The 19,560-nt window shown below is 37.6% G+C and overlaps 2 protein-coding genes across 4 annotated transcripts in view; one reads left to right on the top strand and one right to left on the bottom strand.

The window, feature by feature from the left end:
• The first annotated feature begins 455 nt into the window (after positions 1-455).
• On the top strand, positions 456-17,313 carry podxl (podocalyxin-like). 3 transcript variants are annotated; one of them, XM_053649928.1, is made up of 8 exons: positions 456-1,014; positions 11,698-12,099; positions 13,151-13,833; positions 13,937-13,960; positions 14,406-14,523; positions 14,622-14,665; positions 14,745-14,864; positions 15,638-17,313. In XM_053649928.1, the coding sequence occupies exons 1-8, from the start codon at positions 972-974 to the stop codon at positions 15,830-15,832; spliced, it is 1,629 nt and encodes a 542-aa protein (XP_053505903.1). In that variant the 5' UTR covers positions 456-971; the 3' UTR covers positions 15,833-17,313. The 3 variants fall into 3 exon arrangements, with proteins under 3 accessions (XP_053505903.1, XP_053505902.1, XP_053505904.1); XM_053649927.1 differs by having other exon boundaries at positions 457-1,014; positions 13,934-13,960; XM_053649929.1 differs by lacking the exons at positions 14,406-14,523; positions 14,622-14,665 and having other exon boundaries at positions 458-1,014; positions 13,934-13,960.
• Position 17,314: 1 nt separating this feature from the next.
• Positions 17,315-19,560, bottom strand: part of mkln1 (muskelin 1, intracellular mediator containing kelch motifs) — a 40,368-nt gene continuing 38,122 nt past the window's right edge. The window contains exon 18 of the mRNA XM_053649926.1: positions 17,315-19,500. Coding sequence (XP_053505901.1) covers positions 19,379-19,500 — 122 coding nt within the window. The 3' untranslated portion in view covers positions 17,315-19,378. The remainder of the gene's footprint in view (positions 19,501-19,560) is intronic.

Here is a 19,560-nt window from a genome sequence, read left to right as displayed (position 1 = left end):
CATGTTCTGTTTTTGCTGCAATGACAGTGTGCACTCGAGCTGCCATGAACTCCACAAGTTTGTGCAAAACCTTATGATCCATTTTAGCTCAAATCCTTCAGAGGGTCACCTGAACACATGCTTCAATAGAAGAGATTAGGCGTGAGGAGAGTCTGAGCTTTTCTACAAAGCCGTTCACATGCTCAATATCACTAATTTGCTTACATTTTAATTAGGGACCTAGAAATAGTGCAGAATCTTGAATATTAAATATACAAGATATTGAACATTTACTTTTTGTAAATATTTCAAAATGATAAAACCTCCAGTTTATTTCAGTTTTAAATGGAAAAAATTAATAAAATCCCAGATTTTCAGTGTGGTCTCAGACTTTTGGAGCCCACTGTATGCAATTAGTTAGTTAGTTAGTTAGTTAGTTGTGATGCACAGAGTGCGGAGTTCACTGATTCAGTGTGCATATCATTCAGTGCCCTCAGTCTGACTAGTGGAGTCTACTGAAAAGCTATTCTGTCTGTCCGGAGTTCTGCATAGTAATAAGTGTGCTGGTGACAGCTTTCGGACGTGGGCAGTGCCGTGTGTGTATGTGTGTGTCCGTCCCCCCTGCATACGTAAGGATAGTCCAGACTGCAGAACATACACAGAGGGAAAGTTTCTCTGTAGCTCTGAGAACTGCTCACGCGCTCTGAATCGCACCATCAGCCAGCGCGCAGCCAAGGAAACCCACAAACACTCCGGACTCAAATCCCCCTGCTCAGGAGGGACTCGCGCGCACACACTCACACACACACACACACACACAGAAGCAGCCACAAACAAAAGAGCTCTGGCTTTGGGCTCAACTCTCAGAAATTGTGAAGTGCAGAAAAAGGCGCACCAAGGCGGGGGTGTCACCTCCAGCCTCATCATCAACTTTTCTTTTTTTTTAACACACAACCTCTCTGATCATCAACAAACACCACAACAGAAGCAACATGTGCACCAAGATGCAGATCCTGTGGACTATCCTTGTGTTAGGTGAGTCAGTTTTTTAATTCCTGAATAAATACCTGATAACGCAATACTGAATACTGAAATAGAGGGAGATGAACAGAGAACTTTCAAGAAATGTGTCTAACATAATCAGAAATAAAGCTTGTGAGCTACAAATGCACCTTCCTGATCCACTTTAGAGTCATTACTGTGTTTTAATCAGATGCATAGCCTATATGCTTTAAAAATAGTCTGCAAAATGTAAATGTTTTCTCATGGATTCTCATTTTTTTAAGCTTAACAGTGGTTATTTGGCTATTTCTTTCTGGTTTGTTTGAGTTTTCAGTAATGTTGGCTTAGCAGATGATTTAAAACAGATGGTCATTTACTTTACTACTCACTTTTTTTTAAATGGCAGACTAACACAATTATATACATAGATATGTGTATCCAAATAAGACAGGTGTAATAAAAAGCAGGAAAATTACATCTTGTTTTTTTTTTTATTTATTTAAAGAAACATAAAATGATTTAATTAAAGATAGTTATTTAACTAGTCAGGCAAGTAAAGGATGACGTTCCACTAGTGAGATGTTTGATTTGGCTCAAAAATAATTGTGTAAAGCCTTGAAATTGCGATAGGAGCATTTATAGAACCTGCATATAAGGCAATCTGGGAAGTGCAACATCTGCAAAACATTATCGGATTTTTTTTGGGGGGGGGGCACATTGTTTGCCCAAACAGAAGATAACAGTCTTAGAGCTGAATGTGAAGAGATGACAGAGGAGTGCTGTTATTCTTAATTACATGAGCTGCACCTGCCACTTCATAAAGTCATCAAAAAAGTTGAGGCCAGGTGTTTATGTTTGCTTGGCATTGTGGGTCTTGTTCAAATTAAATATGTGTGAGCCAATACGTAGTGGCAGTTCTGCGTTCAAATCTCACCTTTGTCAGTGCGATGTCTATTTGGAAGAGCCGTAACCTCGTTTATACTGTAATCTGCATCACACTATAAATGAACGTGCTTAAGAGAAAATGAGACATGTATACAAATATACAGAAAAAAAAAATTCTCCTACAAATTTTCCTACACTTCTGAGATTCTTGGCTGTGTTTTTACCTGCATGCCCGACACTCCACATCAGGAAGTCAAGTCAAATTTTATTTATAAAGCATGTTTAAAGACAACAGTAGTTGATCCAAAACGCTGTTAAAAAAAAATAAAACATCATATAATCTCACATCATAAGACAAAGAATAAAAATAAGTTTTAAGAGAAGACTTAAAGGAAGTCAAGATTTAAGTAAGTCAACAGATTCAAAGTGTGTTGCTATTGAACAAAGAAAAATATCTAACCGTTGAGATGGTGATGTCTGTAAGGAGCTGTTTATTTAATGGAAGTGTATGGAAGGAGTCTCCAGTGTCAGTGTAAGGTTTTTTTTAATCATGGGAATGTCTTCAAGACAGAAGAGTTTGTGCTGTGTATTTTATATGTCTTATTTACCAGTGAGGGAACGACTGACTGTTTATAGCTTCTGTAATGTAAGTGTTGAAGTAACTTGTCATGCAGATGTTCAGCGACATTAAATGTAACTATAAATGTTTAAAAAGTATGACGTTTCATTCTTTAATTAATAAAAGTATGTAATAATTGAATCACACAACCCAGTCATTGATTATTTTCCTATAACCCCCATTCTGCAAAGTATTTTATTCCTTACTTAAGTGTTAGAAGTGGTAACAGCAGCAGAATACTGCGTATATTAATGAAAAAGAGTTCATGTCTGAATGAGAGTTCATTTCTGGCACCTACAAAATTGAACACTATATAAAGGTCACATGGGTTAGCCTTCTCAGGGATTAGAGTACAGTCACGATCACTTACTAATGGACTGATTTGATCTATTTCAGTGTAAAACACACCTGAGGCAGGGTTAGAACTGTGTGGCATCATACATTTCTAGATCAGAGTGGACTTAACACAAGCAAGACAGATTTATTGGTAATCTTTCTTGGACTTTGGGAGAATTGGAAAATCAGAATCAGTCCAGGAAATATGCTAAAAGGATATACACGAGCTAACTGGAAACTAGGGCTCTATATCTCAATGTTCTCACGGGGTTAAATAAAATAAAACAGTTCTAGTGACAAAGGTTTGTTATGGAAGCCCCTTGGCAGGACCGTCTGGCACAAAACCACGTGAAAATATAGAACAATAGATGGGAAAGCTGTCTATCAACATCCCCTTTTTCACTGAAGGTGTGGCATCATGCTATATTCTGCTTTCCTACTTCTGTGTCTGGTTTGAATAGTCCAGCATCAGTGATGCAGGCATTGAGCTGAAGGTCACGTCTCTCTCACTGAGACAAAAGAAAAGAGGTTGCTTACGGAAGGAGTCTCCAGTGTCAGGGTTTTATATCAGTAAGTTTTCCGTAACCAAAAATCTTTGTGCTTTCCTGTTTCTCAGTAATAGGTCTTAGTTTCGCTGAAGAGAAATAAAGAGAGGGTGGTGATGGAATGAATGTTTATAACATAGATGGTAACTGATAACAGGAACTAACTTGTCTTGTGGACCTTCCACAATGTTAAATGTAACTATAACAAGTATTGTGTGTTGTTTATTAATAAATGAACAATTTTAATCGGCAAATTGCTGTTGTATAAGAGGAATAAAACACTTCAGGACACGCTGTAGTGTTTAAGATGTGTTTTCTACTACTGACTACATCACGGAGCATGTAGAGTAAAAGAAAGACGAGGGAGTATGTACGTGGGGTGCTGAAATCATTTATCTTTCGTGAAATTCCTGCGGTGAAGCCAGTGTCATCCTCTCTTCTCCTCCTCGTACATACTTATTATTAATCACTCCCGAGACTGGCACTACCAACAGCTTCCTATTCCCCTAATTCCCAACTCCTGCAACTAGAGGTACAATAAAAAAGACTCATAAATAGCTGGAGAAATATTGAAAGAAAGAAAGAAATATTGAAAGAAAGAGAGAAAGAGAGAATTGAAGCCGTATTCCTTTAACACCTCTGATTAAATAACAACAAACCTGGTTGAAAAAACGATTGCTGTTGAATTTCTGATAATAAAGTGTCTCCCTCTAAATTTCCATTAACATTCTTTAATGATGGGGCTTAGCATTAGGGATGTGTTTGTGTGTGTGTGATGAGGAATGTGTTCCAAGAAAAGCATACAAACACCCGGTGACCCCGTCCAGCCTCGCTCTAACCTTCTTTGCACCCTCCTTCCTACCCATTATTCCTGCCAAACATCTATACATTCACGAGCGTCTTCTCCTGTTCCTCCTCCCTTCAGTGAAAGAGCTGAGCTGTGACTCAGCCTCATAAAGGAGCTCCCTCCCTACAGGCCTCTTCAATTAGCTTGAATAGGACACCATTGCTGGAAGAAGGATGGGGAAGGGAGGGCTGTTCGGGAGGTGGATGGGCGAATGAGGACCCCAGATCACAGCAGGGAGGCTAGAGTGAGACAACACAAGGAAAATAGTGTAATCTGGAGATAAGACTTTTGAGTGCACTAGTGCAAGTTACAAGCTGTAAGGTGTGTAGGGTGAAGGCGCATGTTGTGGCTGACATTGATGCCTGTAGCGGTTGTTCACAATCGATAAGGCACGTACACACTGACAGGTACATACACAGACACTATGAAAAGATGCCTAAAGGCTAAATACTAGGATGTGCTGTGTGTTTCTGTGGTGATTTTGATGTATGTTTTGGATCATTGTCCTGCTGGAAGATCCAACCACGGCCTATTTTAAGCTTTCTGGCAGAGGCAGTCAGGTTTTCATTTAATATCTGTTGATATTTGAAAAAGAGTCCATGATGCCATGTATCATAAAATGTCCAGGTCCTCTGGCAGAAAAACAGCCCCAAAACATTAAAGAGCCACCACCGTATTTAACTGTGAGCATGAGGTACTTTTCCATATGGCTACCTCTTTGTGTGCACCAAAACCCCCTCTGGTGTTTATTGCCAAAAAGCTCTATTTTGGTTTCATCTGACCATAGAACCCGATCCCATCTGAAGTTCCAGTAGTGTCTGGCAAACTGAAGACGCTTGAGTTTGTTTTTGGATGAGAGTAGAGGCTTTTTTCTTGAAACCCTTCCAAACAACTTGTGATGTAGGTGACTTCAGATTGTAGTTTTGGAGACTTTCTGACCCCAAGACACAAATAACTTCTGCAATTCTCCAGCTGTGATCCTTGGAGATTATTTGGCCACTCGAACCATCCTCTTCACAGTGCATTGAGACAATATAGACACACGTCCAATTCCAGGTTGATTCATAACATTTCCAGTTGACTGGAGCTTCTTAATTATTGCCCTGATGGTGGAAATGGGCATTTTCAATGCTTGTGCTATTTTCTTATAGACACTTACCATTTTGTGAAGCTCAACAACCTTTTGCCACACATCACAGCTATATTTCTTTGTCTTACCCATTGTTATGAATGATTAAGGGAATTTGGCCTGTGTTACCTCATATTTATATCCCTGTGAAACAGGAAGTCGGGGTTGGACAACTTCCTGTTCCTAATTTACCCTGGTGTTCTTAAAAAAATTATAAATATATTTTTCCTTCATATGAATTCATAGGAGTGCCAATAATTGTTGTACACCTATATTTAACAGTTTATATATATAAACCTGTATTGTGTTTGCAATTGTTTGATATCCATGAGAGCAGAGTATTTTTGTGAATTTTTTTAACCAAAATATCAAAAGGATAAACAATAAAGACAAATTTTCACAACCTTGTTTGCTCATATTTACCAAGGGTGCCAATATTAGTAGAGGGCACTGTATTCCCATTGTGAAAGAACACGAATCTCGTCTCGTCTGTGTACGCTTCTATTAATAGGTATTTTCTTACCTTCATAGCAGTTTATGTATGACAAATCATACAATCTGATGCCTTTCTCCAGCTTACTAAAAGGAGCTTGATGCATGATGCCATGAAGCTCTTGGGGGTAAAATAGCATCATTGCCATTATACTGCACAAGCTCACAGACTCCCACAACTGGTTAGTGTCACTGTGATTGACAGGGGAGAGAGAGTATACCATCCCTCCCACTCAGACAGCACGGCCAATTGTGCTCCCTTGGCTTTACATAAAAACGGACAGAACCACAAGGCAAGTCCTTCTCCTGTATTAAGAAAACACAAGGATGATGTAGGCAAAAGACTTCGAAAACGTGTTTGGACTGAGTAAATTTAGGAATATTAAAAGTCACACATTCACACAGAAAATAACAATGTTCAGGAGTGTGAAAAGCAGTAAGCGTTTCTATAGTAAAAAATACATCATAATGTATCGTATAACTGATAAATAATCATGTCGTGTTACCTTGAAATGAAACCCTATTATCTGTGTCCATGTATGTGGGTGTGTGTGTGTTATGGCTTTGTTGTTTTTACAACCGTACCAGCAACAGGAACATGAACTATTCAGCGGGTCTCCACCCTACATCCGACTGCCGTTATCTTTTGAACGGTTTTAACAAAGCCCTGTACGTTTAACACAAGAGCATTCAAACTGAACTTAACTACATGACTCTTTATCCGGATGTGTGGCCATTTTGTAGCACATGCACTTAATCTATCAAATATTCCATTCTTATCTTAAGATAATTAACTAAGAAATAATTAACCCAGACAGTAACCCAAGCTCAGGATCAAATCAGGGACCCTGGAGCTGTGAGGAAGCAACACTATACACACTGCACCATCATGCCACATGAATACTTCGAATAATATAATGAGATAATAGTAATAAGGCTTTGACAGATGATGGGTTAACTAAAGGCAGGAAATACACATCCAGTTTCATCAGAGGTCAACAGCAGGCAGGAAGACCCTGAGAGAAAAAATCAGAGGTTCTCACAGACAAAGTCTCTGTGAATTTTTACATTTTTTTGCACAGGTCATTTCAGGGGCTCCGTAGAAAGGTTACAACTCGTTCAGTTAACTATGACATTCTGCCCAAATGCACATCCTTTGTGGCTAAGGTGGAAAATGTAACAAAAATATTGTATCACAGGAAAGATGTTCTACAATATGAAGCTTTGCTTTATATAATATTATATATATATATATATATATATATATATATATATATATATATATATATATATATATATATATATATATATATATATAAACCTGCCAATAAAACAGCAGTTGCATTTAAAATGTTTGATGACACTTTTATTTAATATCTACAAAAGTAAATTATTTAAGAGCAAAAAAGAAGATTTGTAATATCTATAATATCTAAAAATGGTAATATCTACAATAATATATATGGTAATATAACAATTTAACACTGAAAACCCGTCTTCAAAACTAGTTTACATGTTAAATATCTAAACGTTATTTATATCTACAAAAAAATGTATTCAAATTTGAATATCTAAGAAGATATTAAAATATCTGCTAAAGCTAAAAGAAGAAAAAAAAACATGAAAAATATTTCTAATATTTAATATTTTATTTAATATCTACAAAATAAATGATTTAAGACCGAAAAGGAGGGTGTCTACCAAAAAAAAAATTAATTAACACCAAAAAGGGAATTATATTTTTTATAATGTCAAAATAAAAACTGTTAAACATAAAAAATGTAAATATTATATTGTTATATTTCTCAGTCCTAGTTGTGGATAGCAGTTAAAGAGAGTCTTTCCACTATTGGCTGTGTGGAAGTCTGTAGATTCAGGAAATGTGGCAAAGCACTTAAGAGTAAAAATAAAAGGAAGGTCAGTGCATCTGTTTCCTGTCTTTCATATCTGCAGCTTTCAGTCACTGGGGTGGGGCTGTTCCAGAGGACTGAGCACCAGCTATCAGTGAGAAAGATGACCTGCAAGTGTAGCAGAGAGAGAGAGAGAGAGAGAGAGAGAGAGAACGCGCGCGCAGGTGGAAATAAAAAAGTGTCACTGAGGAGGCTCAGGTGGGATTATTATGGGACAGGAAGACTCTGGAAGTGTTCTCTACACGGTGTTTCTGCTGATAGGCACATAATCAGCAGGCTTGTAGCTAATGATAGTAAGGTTAATCAGGGTTAACGATGAAGACATGAACAGAAACCAACGAGAGATGTGCGAGAGACATGAGAGTAAAGACAAGCTGTCACACTTAACCCCAATCCAGTAGTCAGGACCGCTGAGTGGAGTCATTTGTAGTGTGTTAAATATCCTGTCTTGGGGAAGTGTTCAGTCTTTGTATGAACGTATTAAAAGCTTCAAATAAACAAGCATTTACATTTTTATTAATATTACTCTTCAAAAGACACTGGTTTCTCTTTAACTTGGGATGTAGGAGGTGTGGGAGAATACCACAGGTACACAGTACCATTACAGATCTCTCAAACCATATAAATAAATAAATAAATATACAGTTGACTGGATGTATATAAACTTCATGTATAAAGTTTAAAACACAGAGGACAAAAAAGGACATTTTTAAGAGTAGCAATATTCCTATAGTGTGTATATATAGGATATAGTATATACAGTAATGACATGCACTTATTAGTTGCAAATGTAAGCAATGATTAAATAAATACAACTAGGTTCTACTGTATGTAGAACACTATAAATGAGGATTTCCCTCTAAATCTACAGCCAGTTACCATCCAAAGAACCCATGAAACACTTTATAGGAAGTTAAATCAGGTTGTGTTGATGCAACATTGGTGAGGAAGAAAACAGTCCTAATATGTCTTGAGTTTATTTTGCTGCTTGTTAACCATGACAGGACATGCTGTTATCAGAAATAGTCAGCCACGGGAGTTACTGTTACCACCCCAATGTTATTCATTTTCCTATAACAACACAACCTGAAGTGTTTTACTCTTCTTATACCACAGGAAATTACTATTTACAATTACAGGGTTTTTTTTTTATAATTGAAGAATGACACATTGTATTTTATATTTTTATCAGATTATATCAATGATTATTATGGTTTGTTTGTTTGTTGTTTTTTTTTGGTTAAATAACAAAAAACGTCTTTAACGCCTTTATTATTAGTTATATCATGTAGCGAATATGCCATACCAGTTCCTGTGAATGAGCTGAAATGATAGTGTATTAATAATAAACCCGTGATTTGCAGAAGTGCACAACATTCCAGAACATTAAACCTAATTATAAATAAATAAATAAATATATCCATCCATCTTCAACCGCTTACTCCTTTTCAGGGTTTTATATATGTCAATGTTTAATAAATACAAATTGGAAAACTGCTGTGGTATAAGAGGAACAAAACACTTGGCGACATGCTATAATTGGAAAATAATCAACTTTGGGGTAGTGATGACCGCCAGGGTTGTGGGTTCGATTCCCGTGGCCCTGTGTGTGCGCGGAGTTTGCATGTTCTCCCCGTGCTACGGGTGTTTCCTCCAGGTACTCCGGTTTCCTCCCCCAGTCCAAAGACATGCATGGTAGGCTGATTGGCATGTTCAAAGTGTCTGTAGTGTATGAATGGGTGTGTGAGTGTGTATGTGATTGTGCCCTGCGACGGACTGGCACCCTGTCCAGGGTGTACCCCGCCTTGTGCCCGATGCTCCCTGGGATAGGCTCCAGGTTCCCCGTGACCCTGAAAAGGAGTAAGCGGTAGAAGATGGATGGATGGGGTAGTGATGGTCCTCCACTTCATGTCACCAGGCTTTGTTATTGATTATTTTTTTCCTATAACACATCCTAGTGTCTTTTATCCCATATATGGTCATGCTTTTATGATGAAAATGGCAGAAAGTCAAACGAAAGGATCATGAAACTGGTAAGCAGAACTGACATCAGCCAAAACGTCTTAATCATGACAGGTCTAAATCCACAATGAGATATGATTTCCACAGTGAAGAAGAAATCCAACTTAGTGTTCCAGCTGCACATATCGCAACATAATTTGTTTTACAAGCCTGACACAAGCCTTTCTCCATATATACACAAACCCACAGTTGATGGCAGCCCTGACATCACTGCAAAACAATAGTAATGCCAGGCCTCAAAAAGGTTCGGTCCCTGGAAACTCATTAAACTTGGAATAATGGTTTTTAATAAAATAAAAATAAAACAGTTTTTAAAAAAAATTGCTAAATCATTTCCTGTGCTGTGTACTATTCACACAAAGCCTAGTAGATGCATGTACGTGCAGCATTAAAGAGTCATGTTATGTGTGTATAAGATAAGGAAATGGCATTCTTCTCAGTCTCTTGAGGCTGCACACCATTGTTCAGTCCTCTCCAGTAAGAGTAGGTGTGTTACTTCCTAGCTTATTGTTTCACACACACTGCCCTGTGAACTATAAATAGAGACGACTCCCAATAAAGCACAGCTGCTAAACAAAATAGAAAAGACATTATGGGTCAAGGATTATAAACACCATTGAAGTCCCAAAGCTAACGATACACCAACAATGCTTCTTCTGATACAAAAAAGGCCCGGATGATGTGAAGCTGTTGTTGATAATTATTTTATTCACAAACCTAATGGGTGGAGAGTACAGCACATTCTGACCTACATACTGTGTATTTTTTTTTATATTTAAAAAAATAGGTGCAATAGTGGAAAACAAAAAATAAAAAACAAAACAGGAAGTTTCATGTGTATAAAGACAGCGTGTAAGTATGGAAAAAAGAAAACTCACATTTTAATTACTATGACCCCAAGCACCTATATATATCTTAAAAGCTACTGGCATTCTTACAAAATATCAAACATACTGGCATCTAATTTCAATCAGCTCTGGAAAGCATGATATAATTGCCATGTAAATAAAGTGTGATTACAATTGACTAAAATTCTATACGCTGTTTACTAATTATAATATAATTACAACTACAGCTACATAAAATGACATTAAGTGTATATCACTAAACCCAAAATATTCGAGTCACGTAGCATAACTTTAGCCAACTTTAGATTCCCCTCAAGCCAAGTTCAGCTATAAGAAATTAAGTAGGGAATCAAAAATGACAAGTGTGCTGTTATAGATAAATAATCAAATACAGGCAGCAATGATGCAGTCATTTCCACCCCAAAGTTGATTATTTTCCAGTAACGGAACATACTAGAGTGTTTCATTCTTTCTTTTATTCTCCCATTGTAATTTGGCAACGTAATTTTTTTTTATATTTATTAAAGAATGACATTTTATGTTTTATCCATTTATAGTTGCATCATTTAATGTTGTGGAACCTGAAAAAAAAGGGTTTGTTCATCTTAACACTTACATTATAGTAGCTATAAACAGTCGTTCCATCACCAAAGAATACAGCTCGTCATCTTACTGAAACCACGAAGCATTCCGGGAAATTACCGCATTATCCCTGACAGCTACAAAGCGCCAACACTGGAGACTCCTTACAGAAATGCTAATCATGCCAAGCATCACACTTAATAAGAAATATTAACATTATTAGCGAAGATCCAGGGTCAAGTTAAAGAGGATTAAGAAGCAATAATTAGTAAACTTGCATCACCGACATACACTGACAGAGCTTTCACCTTGTTTTCTTATTTTGAGGTTTCAGTAATTTGTACAACCCAATGTTTCATGGTATGCCATGATTTTTGGCAAAAAGATTTGACATACTACATGCAATTCAACTCAAGAGTCAATCTGAGGAGAGTCTTTCATATTAAGATCATATTATTGTACATGTTAACGTGTGCACTAATGATACTTTGTTTTCCATAGGTTCTCTCCTCCAAGGTGCATATGCTGAATCCACCAACAGTACCAGCCCAACAGTAACGAACCCATCAGAGATTCCATCATCATCTACACTATCTGAAACACCAACATCCCAAACAGATTCTGTTAGAATCATTACAGGACCAACCACTAGTCAACAATCATCCTCCCAACCCATCACACAGCCGAGTGTGACCAGCATCACCACACCATTGACTACAGCAATTACAAGTACTGTTGAAAAAAGCCAAATGGAGACGGTTGCTAGAGACAGTACTAACTCTGCCACCATTACTCTCATTCCCAGTACCAATGCCCCTGTTTCAGGAACTCAGAGCACCGCTATTACCACTGCTCCAGGATCTCAGGGAACCCCTAACACACTTTTTACAAACGCTACAACAGGTAAAGAGTTTATACAGTTTTATACGACAGTTAATTCCAGTCAACTAATTTGATTGGTCGTGTGGCCTTTCAGGAGTGCTTATGTTTAGTATAACCACACTGGGGGCATTCCACTGTGTGTATCTCTCCTGTGTTCGGTGTTCGCCACGTAAAATTACACTTCCTAGTTCGAAATAGTTACTAAAATACTTCAGCGGACATGCCAAATTTTTCCTGAATACAACTTTTGACTTAAAATATGAAAGCTAGTCAGATGAAGATGAAAAAAAGAAGAAGGGACGCCAGTGTCAACAGAAGCACCTTTAACAGGAATGTACAAATCATTGTGAGCTAGCAAGCTAGTCGTCGCGCTATCAAAATTTTCAGATGTATAATTTTCACACTTACATAATATCTACAAAGAAATTGACAGTTATAGATATAAATATTTTTATGATGTATTCCAACTGCATTAATTACACACATTTTCTCGCATGTTTGTTTTTTCAGGTAGCAGCTCAATAATCATTTCTAAAGCTCTTCATGATTATATATAGTTTAAAAAATTGTTTTTAAAACAATCTTCTGTATGGATGTTACCACAGATTACATAATGCTTCTTGCTATAATATGTTTTATGGGATTCGCTTGGTTACGAATGTTATATTTATTGAACATAGAAAGAGGAACAGCCACATCATGAAAGGTCTTAAGGCCAGACTTTGTAATAGGATGTTCTTCATATCTTGAGTAGTTTTAGAGTAGGCTTTAGGTGACTTTTTTTATTCACAAATCTATGCAGGTGAATGTTTTGTTGTTATCAATTTCTTGAAATAATAATTGTTGTGTGGAAGGAGGACCTTTTAAAAACAAAGCAAAAATAAATGTGTGTGTGTGTGTGTGTAATCTAAAACATTGGATCTTTGTGCTGTAATCTTGAATCTCACTGCACTAGTAAATATTTTTAAAAAGTTAAGTTCAATTCTGAATAAGATTTAAGGTAATACTGTTCGTGAATGGTGTTTATTAAGTGTGGACTAAAATGTATGTCTATTAAATTATCTTGTTTTAGCTACACCTACTGTAAATGGAGAAGGATCCTCCCAGCCCCATAATTCAGGAACACCCCAAACTTCAGCACCAGTTCAAGTAACAATACCAACATCAACACCACCACCAACACAAACAGCAACACCAGAAACACCATCAAACCTAACAATAGCAACAACATCAGAAACACCATCAAAACCAGCAACAACATCAGAAACACCATCAAACCTAACAATAGCAACAACATCAGAAACACCATCAAAACCAGCAACAACATCAGAAACACCATCAAACCTAACAATAGCAACAACATCAGAAACACCATCAAAACCAGCAACAACATCAGAAACACCATCAAAACCAACATCAGCAACAACATCAGAAACACCATCAAAACCAACATCAGCAACAACACCAGAAACACCATCAAAACCAGCAACAACACCAGAAACACCATCAAAACCAGCAACAACACCAGAAACATCATCAAAACCAGCAACAACACCAGAAACACCATCAAAACCAGCAACACCACCGGCAACACCAATAAAACCAACAGCAGCAACACCACCGGCAAAATCATTAAAACCAACAACACCACCACCACCAAAACCACCAACAGCAACACCACAAGCAACAACACCAAAATCAACAATAGCAACACCATCAAAACCAACAACAGCAACAACACCAAAGACATTCAAGGTAAGGTATTTTGTTTTTATTTTGAAATCTATTCATTGTTGAAAATGGTTTGATTCTCACTGCTTCATACTGATTGTGAAATTAATTTTCTTTCCTGCAGAAGACTGTAGTTGCCAACAGCACTGGGGTAAACTCACCTTTTAATCTTTCCATCAAGCTACATCCACAACACAATTAGTCAGCAAATACAGCAAACGCACATGTATGGTATATTCAATGAGTAATATTTTTTGAGTTTGGTTCTGGCACTGTTTGGTTTTATTTTAATGCCAAGAACCTATAGCCTAAGTCAGAGGTGTCCAGTGTTATCCTGAAAGCGCCGATGTGGGTGCAGGTTTTCATTCCAACTAAGCAGACGTTGGATTGCTGCTGGATTGGAATGAAATCCTCGGGACACGTCTATTTTTCTCTGAGCTCTGGATTCAACCACAGAGTTCACTGATTGGCTCACTGTAATTTATAATTTGGGAAGAATGTACGGAGTCATTATGAAAGATCAGCCAGGTATGACCATTCCCTTGAAGAGTGCCATTAATTCTAGAGCTGCCTGTATATACTTATTACATTCACAGAACTACCATGAGAGAATTTGTTCAAAGCTCATGGAGATATTCAATGCAACGATTAAGTGCAACATGGCTGGACATGAGACAGCTGGTGGTTATAAGTACGAGTCTGTCGTTATAAACGGTGAGGATATGACGACTTCTTGCAAGTTTCTCATTTATACCAAATTCACCTTCTCTAATGTGCAATTCCTCACATACTGTATCATAATTTCTGTTTAGTTGTTGATCCATCATTGGAAACTAATGGTTCAATGGATTTCATGGTAAGACACAAGATTAAGAGTAAATATCAGTGGGAAACAAGTTCTTGTTTGAAAGCACTGTTTGTTTTTTCCTCTGTAGTCTGAAGATAACCAAAGGATACTGATAGCCATTCTGGCTTCGTGTGGTGCGCTGGCACTCATCCTTGTTGCGTTTGCAGCGTATTGCAGCTACCATCGATTATCCTACAGGAAGAACCAGGTAACACACTAACACAGAGAGAAGAACTGTCCGAATTTGGCTTCAGAGTGGATATAAGAACATCTCAACTTTAAAAAGTTGACTGGTTAGGGCTTCATTTATTTTCAAAGTGGATGTAACTGTAGAAACTTACCACTATAGAGCATAACAAAGACAAAATGAAACGCTTTAAATTTAAAAAATTAAAAAGTATAAAACATACATACTACCATGAACCATGTGTTCTACGTTTTAACAAGACCATGAGTCTTTATTAGTCACATATACATTTCAGCACAATGAAATTATTTTCTTCACATACCCCAGCATGTCAGGAAGCTGGGGTCAGAGCACAGGGTCAGCGACCCTGGAGCAGAGAGAGTTAAGGGACTTGCTCAAGGGCCCAACAGTGGCAGGTTGGCAGAGCTGGGGCTTGAACCGCTGACCTTCTGATCAGTAACCCAGAGCCTTAAGCGCTAAACCACCACTGCCCCACTACTGAATTCATTAAGTATGAATTCAAAACTCAGAGACTGAAAAATGTACAAGCACTTTATCATGTCCATGTTTGTCTACATGTGTTTTTTTGATGACCATTGAAGAGATGTATCTATATCCATATCTACATCTCTTTCTCTCACACACATACATATATATACACATATATATATATATATATATATATATATACACACACACACACACACACACACAATTCCAAAAGTAGCTCTTTAACTTCTACTAAAAATCACTGACTGCACCTTTAATCACCAATGTCCATGACTGCTCCACAGCAACACCTGACTGAAGAGATGCACACGGTGGAGAACGGCTACCACGACAACCCCACGCTGGAGGTGATGGAGGTGCAGCCAGAGATGCAGGAGAAGAAGCTGGCACTGAATGGAGATTTTAACGACAGCTGGATTGTGCCCTTTGACAACCTCGCCAAAGACGACATACCTGATGAGGAGGACACACACCTGTAAAGTGCGCAAGCCCATCAGCTCTCCAATCATGTATCGTACAAAACCCATACTATCTGCATAACAGACTGTAAAGATTACAAATGCCCAAATAGCAAATGGACTTCAGGGTTCCCTTTTATTTTCTATTAAACCCTCATTATTGCTAAAAGGGCACAAGCTACAGTGAGAAATATTTAAGAAAACTCTAAAGGAAACTTAATGGGAGATGTTCTAAGATAAACCTGGGCTGTTTATGGCCCACAATGCTGTTTTTGGTGTCATTTCAAACAGTGTGTTAAATCCACAAGATTTCTCTTTTAGTTTTGCGATTTTCCTACATATTGTTTTCCCCCACAGATAAAATAATTTTTCACTTATAATACTTAAGTGAAATATACACTGCTGCACCGGTAAATAGTGTTTTGTTTTGAATACGTTGTTAGCATGTTTTTATTGACTATGAGTATTCATTTTTACAATCATTAAACACTAATGGATAAATGTTCATCCTGGTTTTAGACTGCAATTTTCACTTGGGATACCAGATTCCTACATTACCCACAATGCCCACTTACCTCTATCTAAAGAGGGCGATGCAGCAGCGCTTTAGCCCTTCAGTCTATGCAGCTCACTCACCTCTTCATCTGTACACTCTGCACAAACAGATCAGCTTCCACAGCTTCTACTTTCATGCGAATGCCGTTGGCGTTATCGCATCACATCGTCATCACATAGATCACGAGCAGCACACGAGCACTAACTTCTCATGGGAATAATGAAAATATAGCAGCAACCAACAAATTAGCACCTTTCAGAATTACATTTCAGTATGAACATATTTAATGTGCTTCAGGGCAGAGTTTTGCTTAAAAGCCACAACACGAAGGTGTAAACAGGAACGCAAGTCATAATGACCAAAGCACTTCTGATTAGCAATAGTTTTTCCTCCTTAAACACAAAATATTAGATTTAGTATTCAACTCAATAGGACAAGAGATGTATAGTTGTACAGTTTATTTACTTGAAATGTTCCCCCTTCAGTTTCTGTCTCATAAGCACAACATAAAGCTGACTTACTGGAAGGTCGGCGTTAATTTAATGTCATCAAATTAATTCATGTAGTAAATGTTACGTCAAATCCTCCCACCCATCAGTTTTAAATAAATACTCCAATTCCTTTATTTTCCACCCTCACATACTTCTACTTAAATATTTATACGGTCTCCAACTGTCTAATGTGATTTATGTCTTTAATTTCCATTATATTGTTTTGTATGTATTTTACATTGTGTGCTAGAAGCTTTGCCTTTTAGGGAAGGCAAAAAAACAGGAGTCTGATACACTGGGAAAAAAAAAAAAAAAACTGTCACTGCTGTTGCATTGTCTTTTTACCATTTCATTTTTAAATAATAAAAAAAATGTTCATAGAGAATAAAGTTATTTCAAAAAATTCCCCTTCATCAAAGTGTTTAATACAAAAAAAGACACCGTTTTTAGAAAACCTGAACAAAATACAATCTTTATTCATTATGTACATTACATACAATGCTTTTGTTTTAAAGTATTTTCTACACATTCATGTCTGCACAGTGTAGTGTTCACATATCCCAATATCCTCACTCAGAAGATGAGAGAGAGGAGGAAAAGTGAGATGTTTTCCAGGAGGGGAAAGAAAAAAAAGGGATATAAAAAATAAAATTAAATAATAAAAAAAAGCCAAAAGGGGGTTTTTTTGGGGGGGTTTATTTTTTTATAAAAGGTTCTCCCATTGTGTTTTTCCTCTTTTACATTTTTCACAATCCATGTTTTACCTACTTCCTGGCACAAAACCCAAAATTACTAAATGACTCATGCAGCAGCTCTAACTGCACTCAAGCCCAGGAAACACACAATCGGGGATTTAATTGGGAAAACGGAGGCTATGAATGGGAAAATAAATGCAACACACACACTATAAAAACAGCATGACAATGGTAATTAAGCTTAAATGTGCTGTTCTGCACTGGGGTCTCTAAAAGCGAGTGCTGGAATGAAGAAATGGGCAGCTAGGTAGAACAGGTTAAGGCAAGAGCCCCAAAGAACACACTATTCATATATTAAAGGTGTGTTTCTTGATTAATCTGATGTGTGCAAACAGCTTTGCATGGGATAAACTTGTATTTCAATTTTACACCTTTTACTAATATGATATACCTCCAATAAGGAGACAATGAGCCAGTTGATTTGAACATAGAACTAATTATTAACACACCAATTAAGCCAACAAGATGTCTCAATATATTATGCTTTCGGGAGAAGTTGGGGGGGGGGGGTGCTTCAAAATCAGGCCATAAGTAATACTTCAAATAGGAGATCTTATATACACACACATTTATACATGGCTATATTTACACACTACATTATATGGAAGACTACCTTAGTAATATTCTTGCGTGTTCAGTAGTGCCGCCACAGGATCCCTAAAATCATCACACATACGGCATCGCAGTATCGAGTACCTTGATTCCCGAGACCTGGTGGACAAGTGCAAGCTTCAAAACACACACGACTCGCGATGGACCAGAAAAGGTAGACAATTTCACACTGCAGGAGTTTGCCGTCACCAATCCAATAATTTGAACGGTTACTACATTGTTCTTGAGACAGCTTAGGCGAGAAATAAATTGTATGAATTACTTTCAGTCAGAGATAAAGACGCACAATACTGCTATGGCACAAATGGGAAAGGAAATGCGAAAGGAAATAATCGCTTATTATTAGTGAGGAGAGAATTTCATCTGAAGCAAGCTGATCAAATTGTATCACTAGAATTCGTTCAATACTAAGTATTTCTGTGCAACCAAGTTGCCCTATTGCTTTAAAAGCAGCAGGTTCAGAATGAGGCCATTATTTAAATCTATTTTTCAGAAAAAACAAAGACACATTCACACGATTTCCATCCTGTAAGCTTAGAAATAAAGAGTGCACACTTGCCGTGTAATCACACTCCTCTTCATTTGGCAAAACGTTACCAAGCGTAATGAAATGGTGCAAATCAAAGCCCACATTCAATAAACCAACTGCTTCCATCACCAAAGTGTGTGAGATGTAGAGGGCCAGATAACGGCCGCGGCCATCATCACTAAGGTACCCTTTACTACAGTGAGCATTACAGCTTCAGAAACTGAAATAAAGATGGAAGCTGAGCAGGACCTGAAACTGGAGTCTGAGTCTGAGTGGAATAAAAGAGGAAAAAACAAGGTGAGTTTTGGATTTGTGGATTTCACCTTCCTCGGACACCTCCTAAGAGGAAAGATAAATGTACACAAGTGCTGCAGACACTTCACGGACTTTATGATTGCAGATTTGGGTGAATAAATGAAGTGTTATAGTATGCAGATATATTCCAGTTTTGTTATTTTGGTTAAATTACCATCAAGGGTAGTTCAGAATCCCTTCCTGCTTGTGAAGAAACCACATTCAGTCGGCATGGTGATTCTGAAGTGGATGTAGAAAAATAACTTCTGTTTTCAGAGGGACGAGTCTTAGAGGCATAAAGAGTGAAGGGATAGCGCTCGGTGGGCGTGGCTACAGGGTAATGAGGTCGACGAGGTTACCCTTGGGCGGGGTCATGTTGTCAGGGAAGAAATTTACCAGTGTGTCAAAGAGCTGTGTGCGCTGGGCGTACGTCTGATCTACATCCGAAAAGCCTGAAATATGGACAGAGTAAAAACACAAGCAACATTTGAAATTCAAATCAGGTCAAGTGA

The sequence above is a fragment of the Ictalurus furcatus genome, chromosome 19 (genome assembly GCF_023375685.1).
Source record: "Ictalurus furcatus strain D&B chromosome 19, Billie_1.0, whole genome shotgun sequence".
Taxonomy (NCBI): Eukaryota; Metazoa; Chordata; class Actinopteri; order Siluriformes; family Ictaluridae; genus Ictalurus; species Ictalurus furcatus.
Note: the sequence above shows the minus strand (reverse complement) of the source record. Positions and strands in the feature narration are given on the sequence as shown.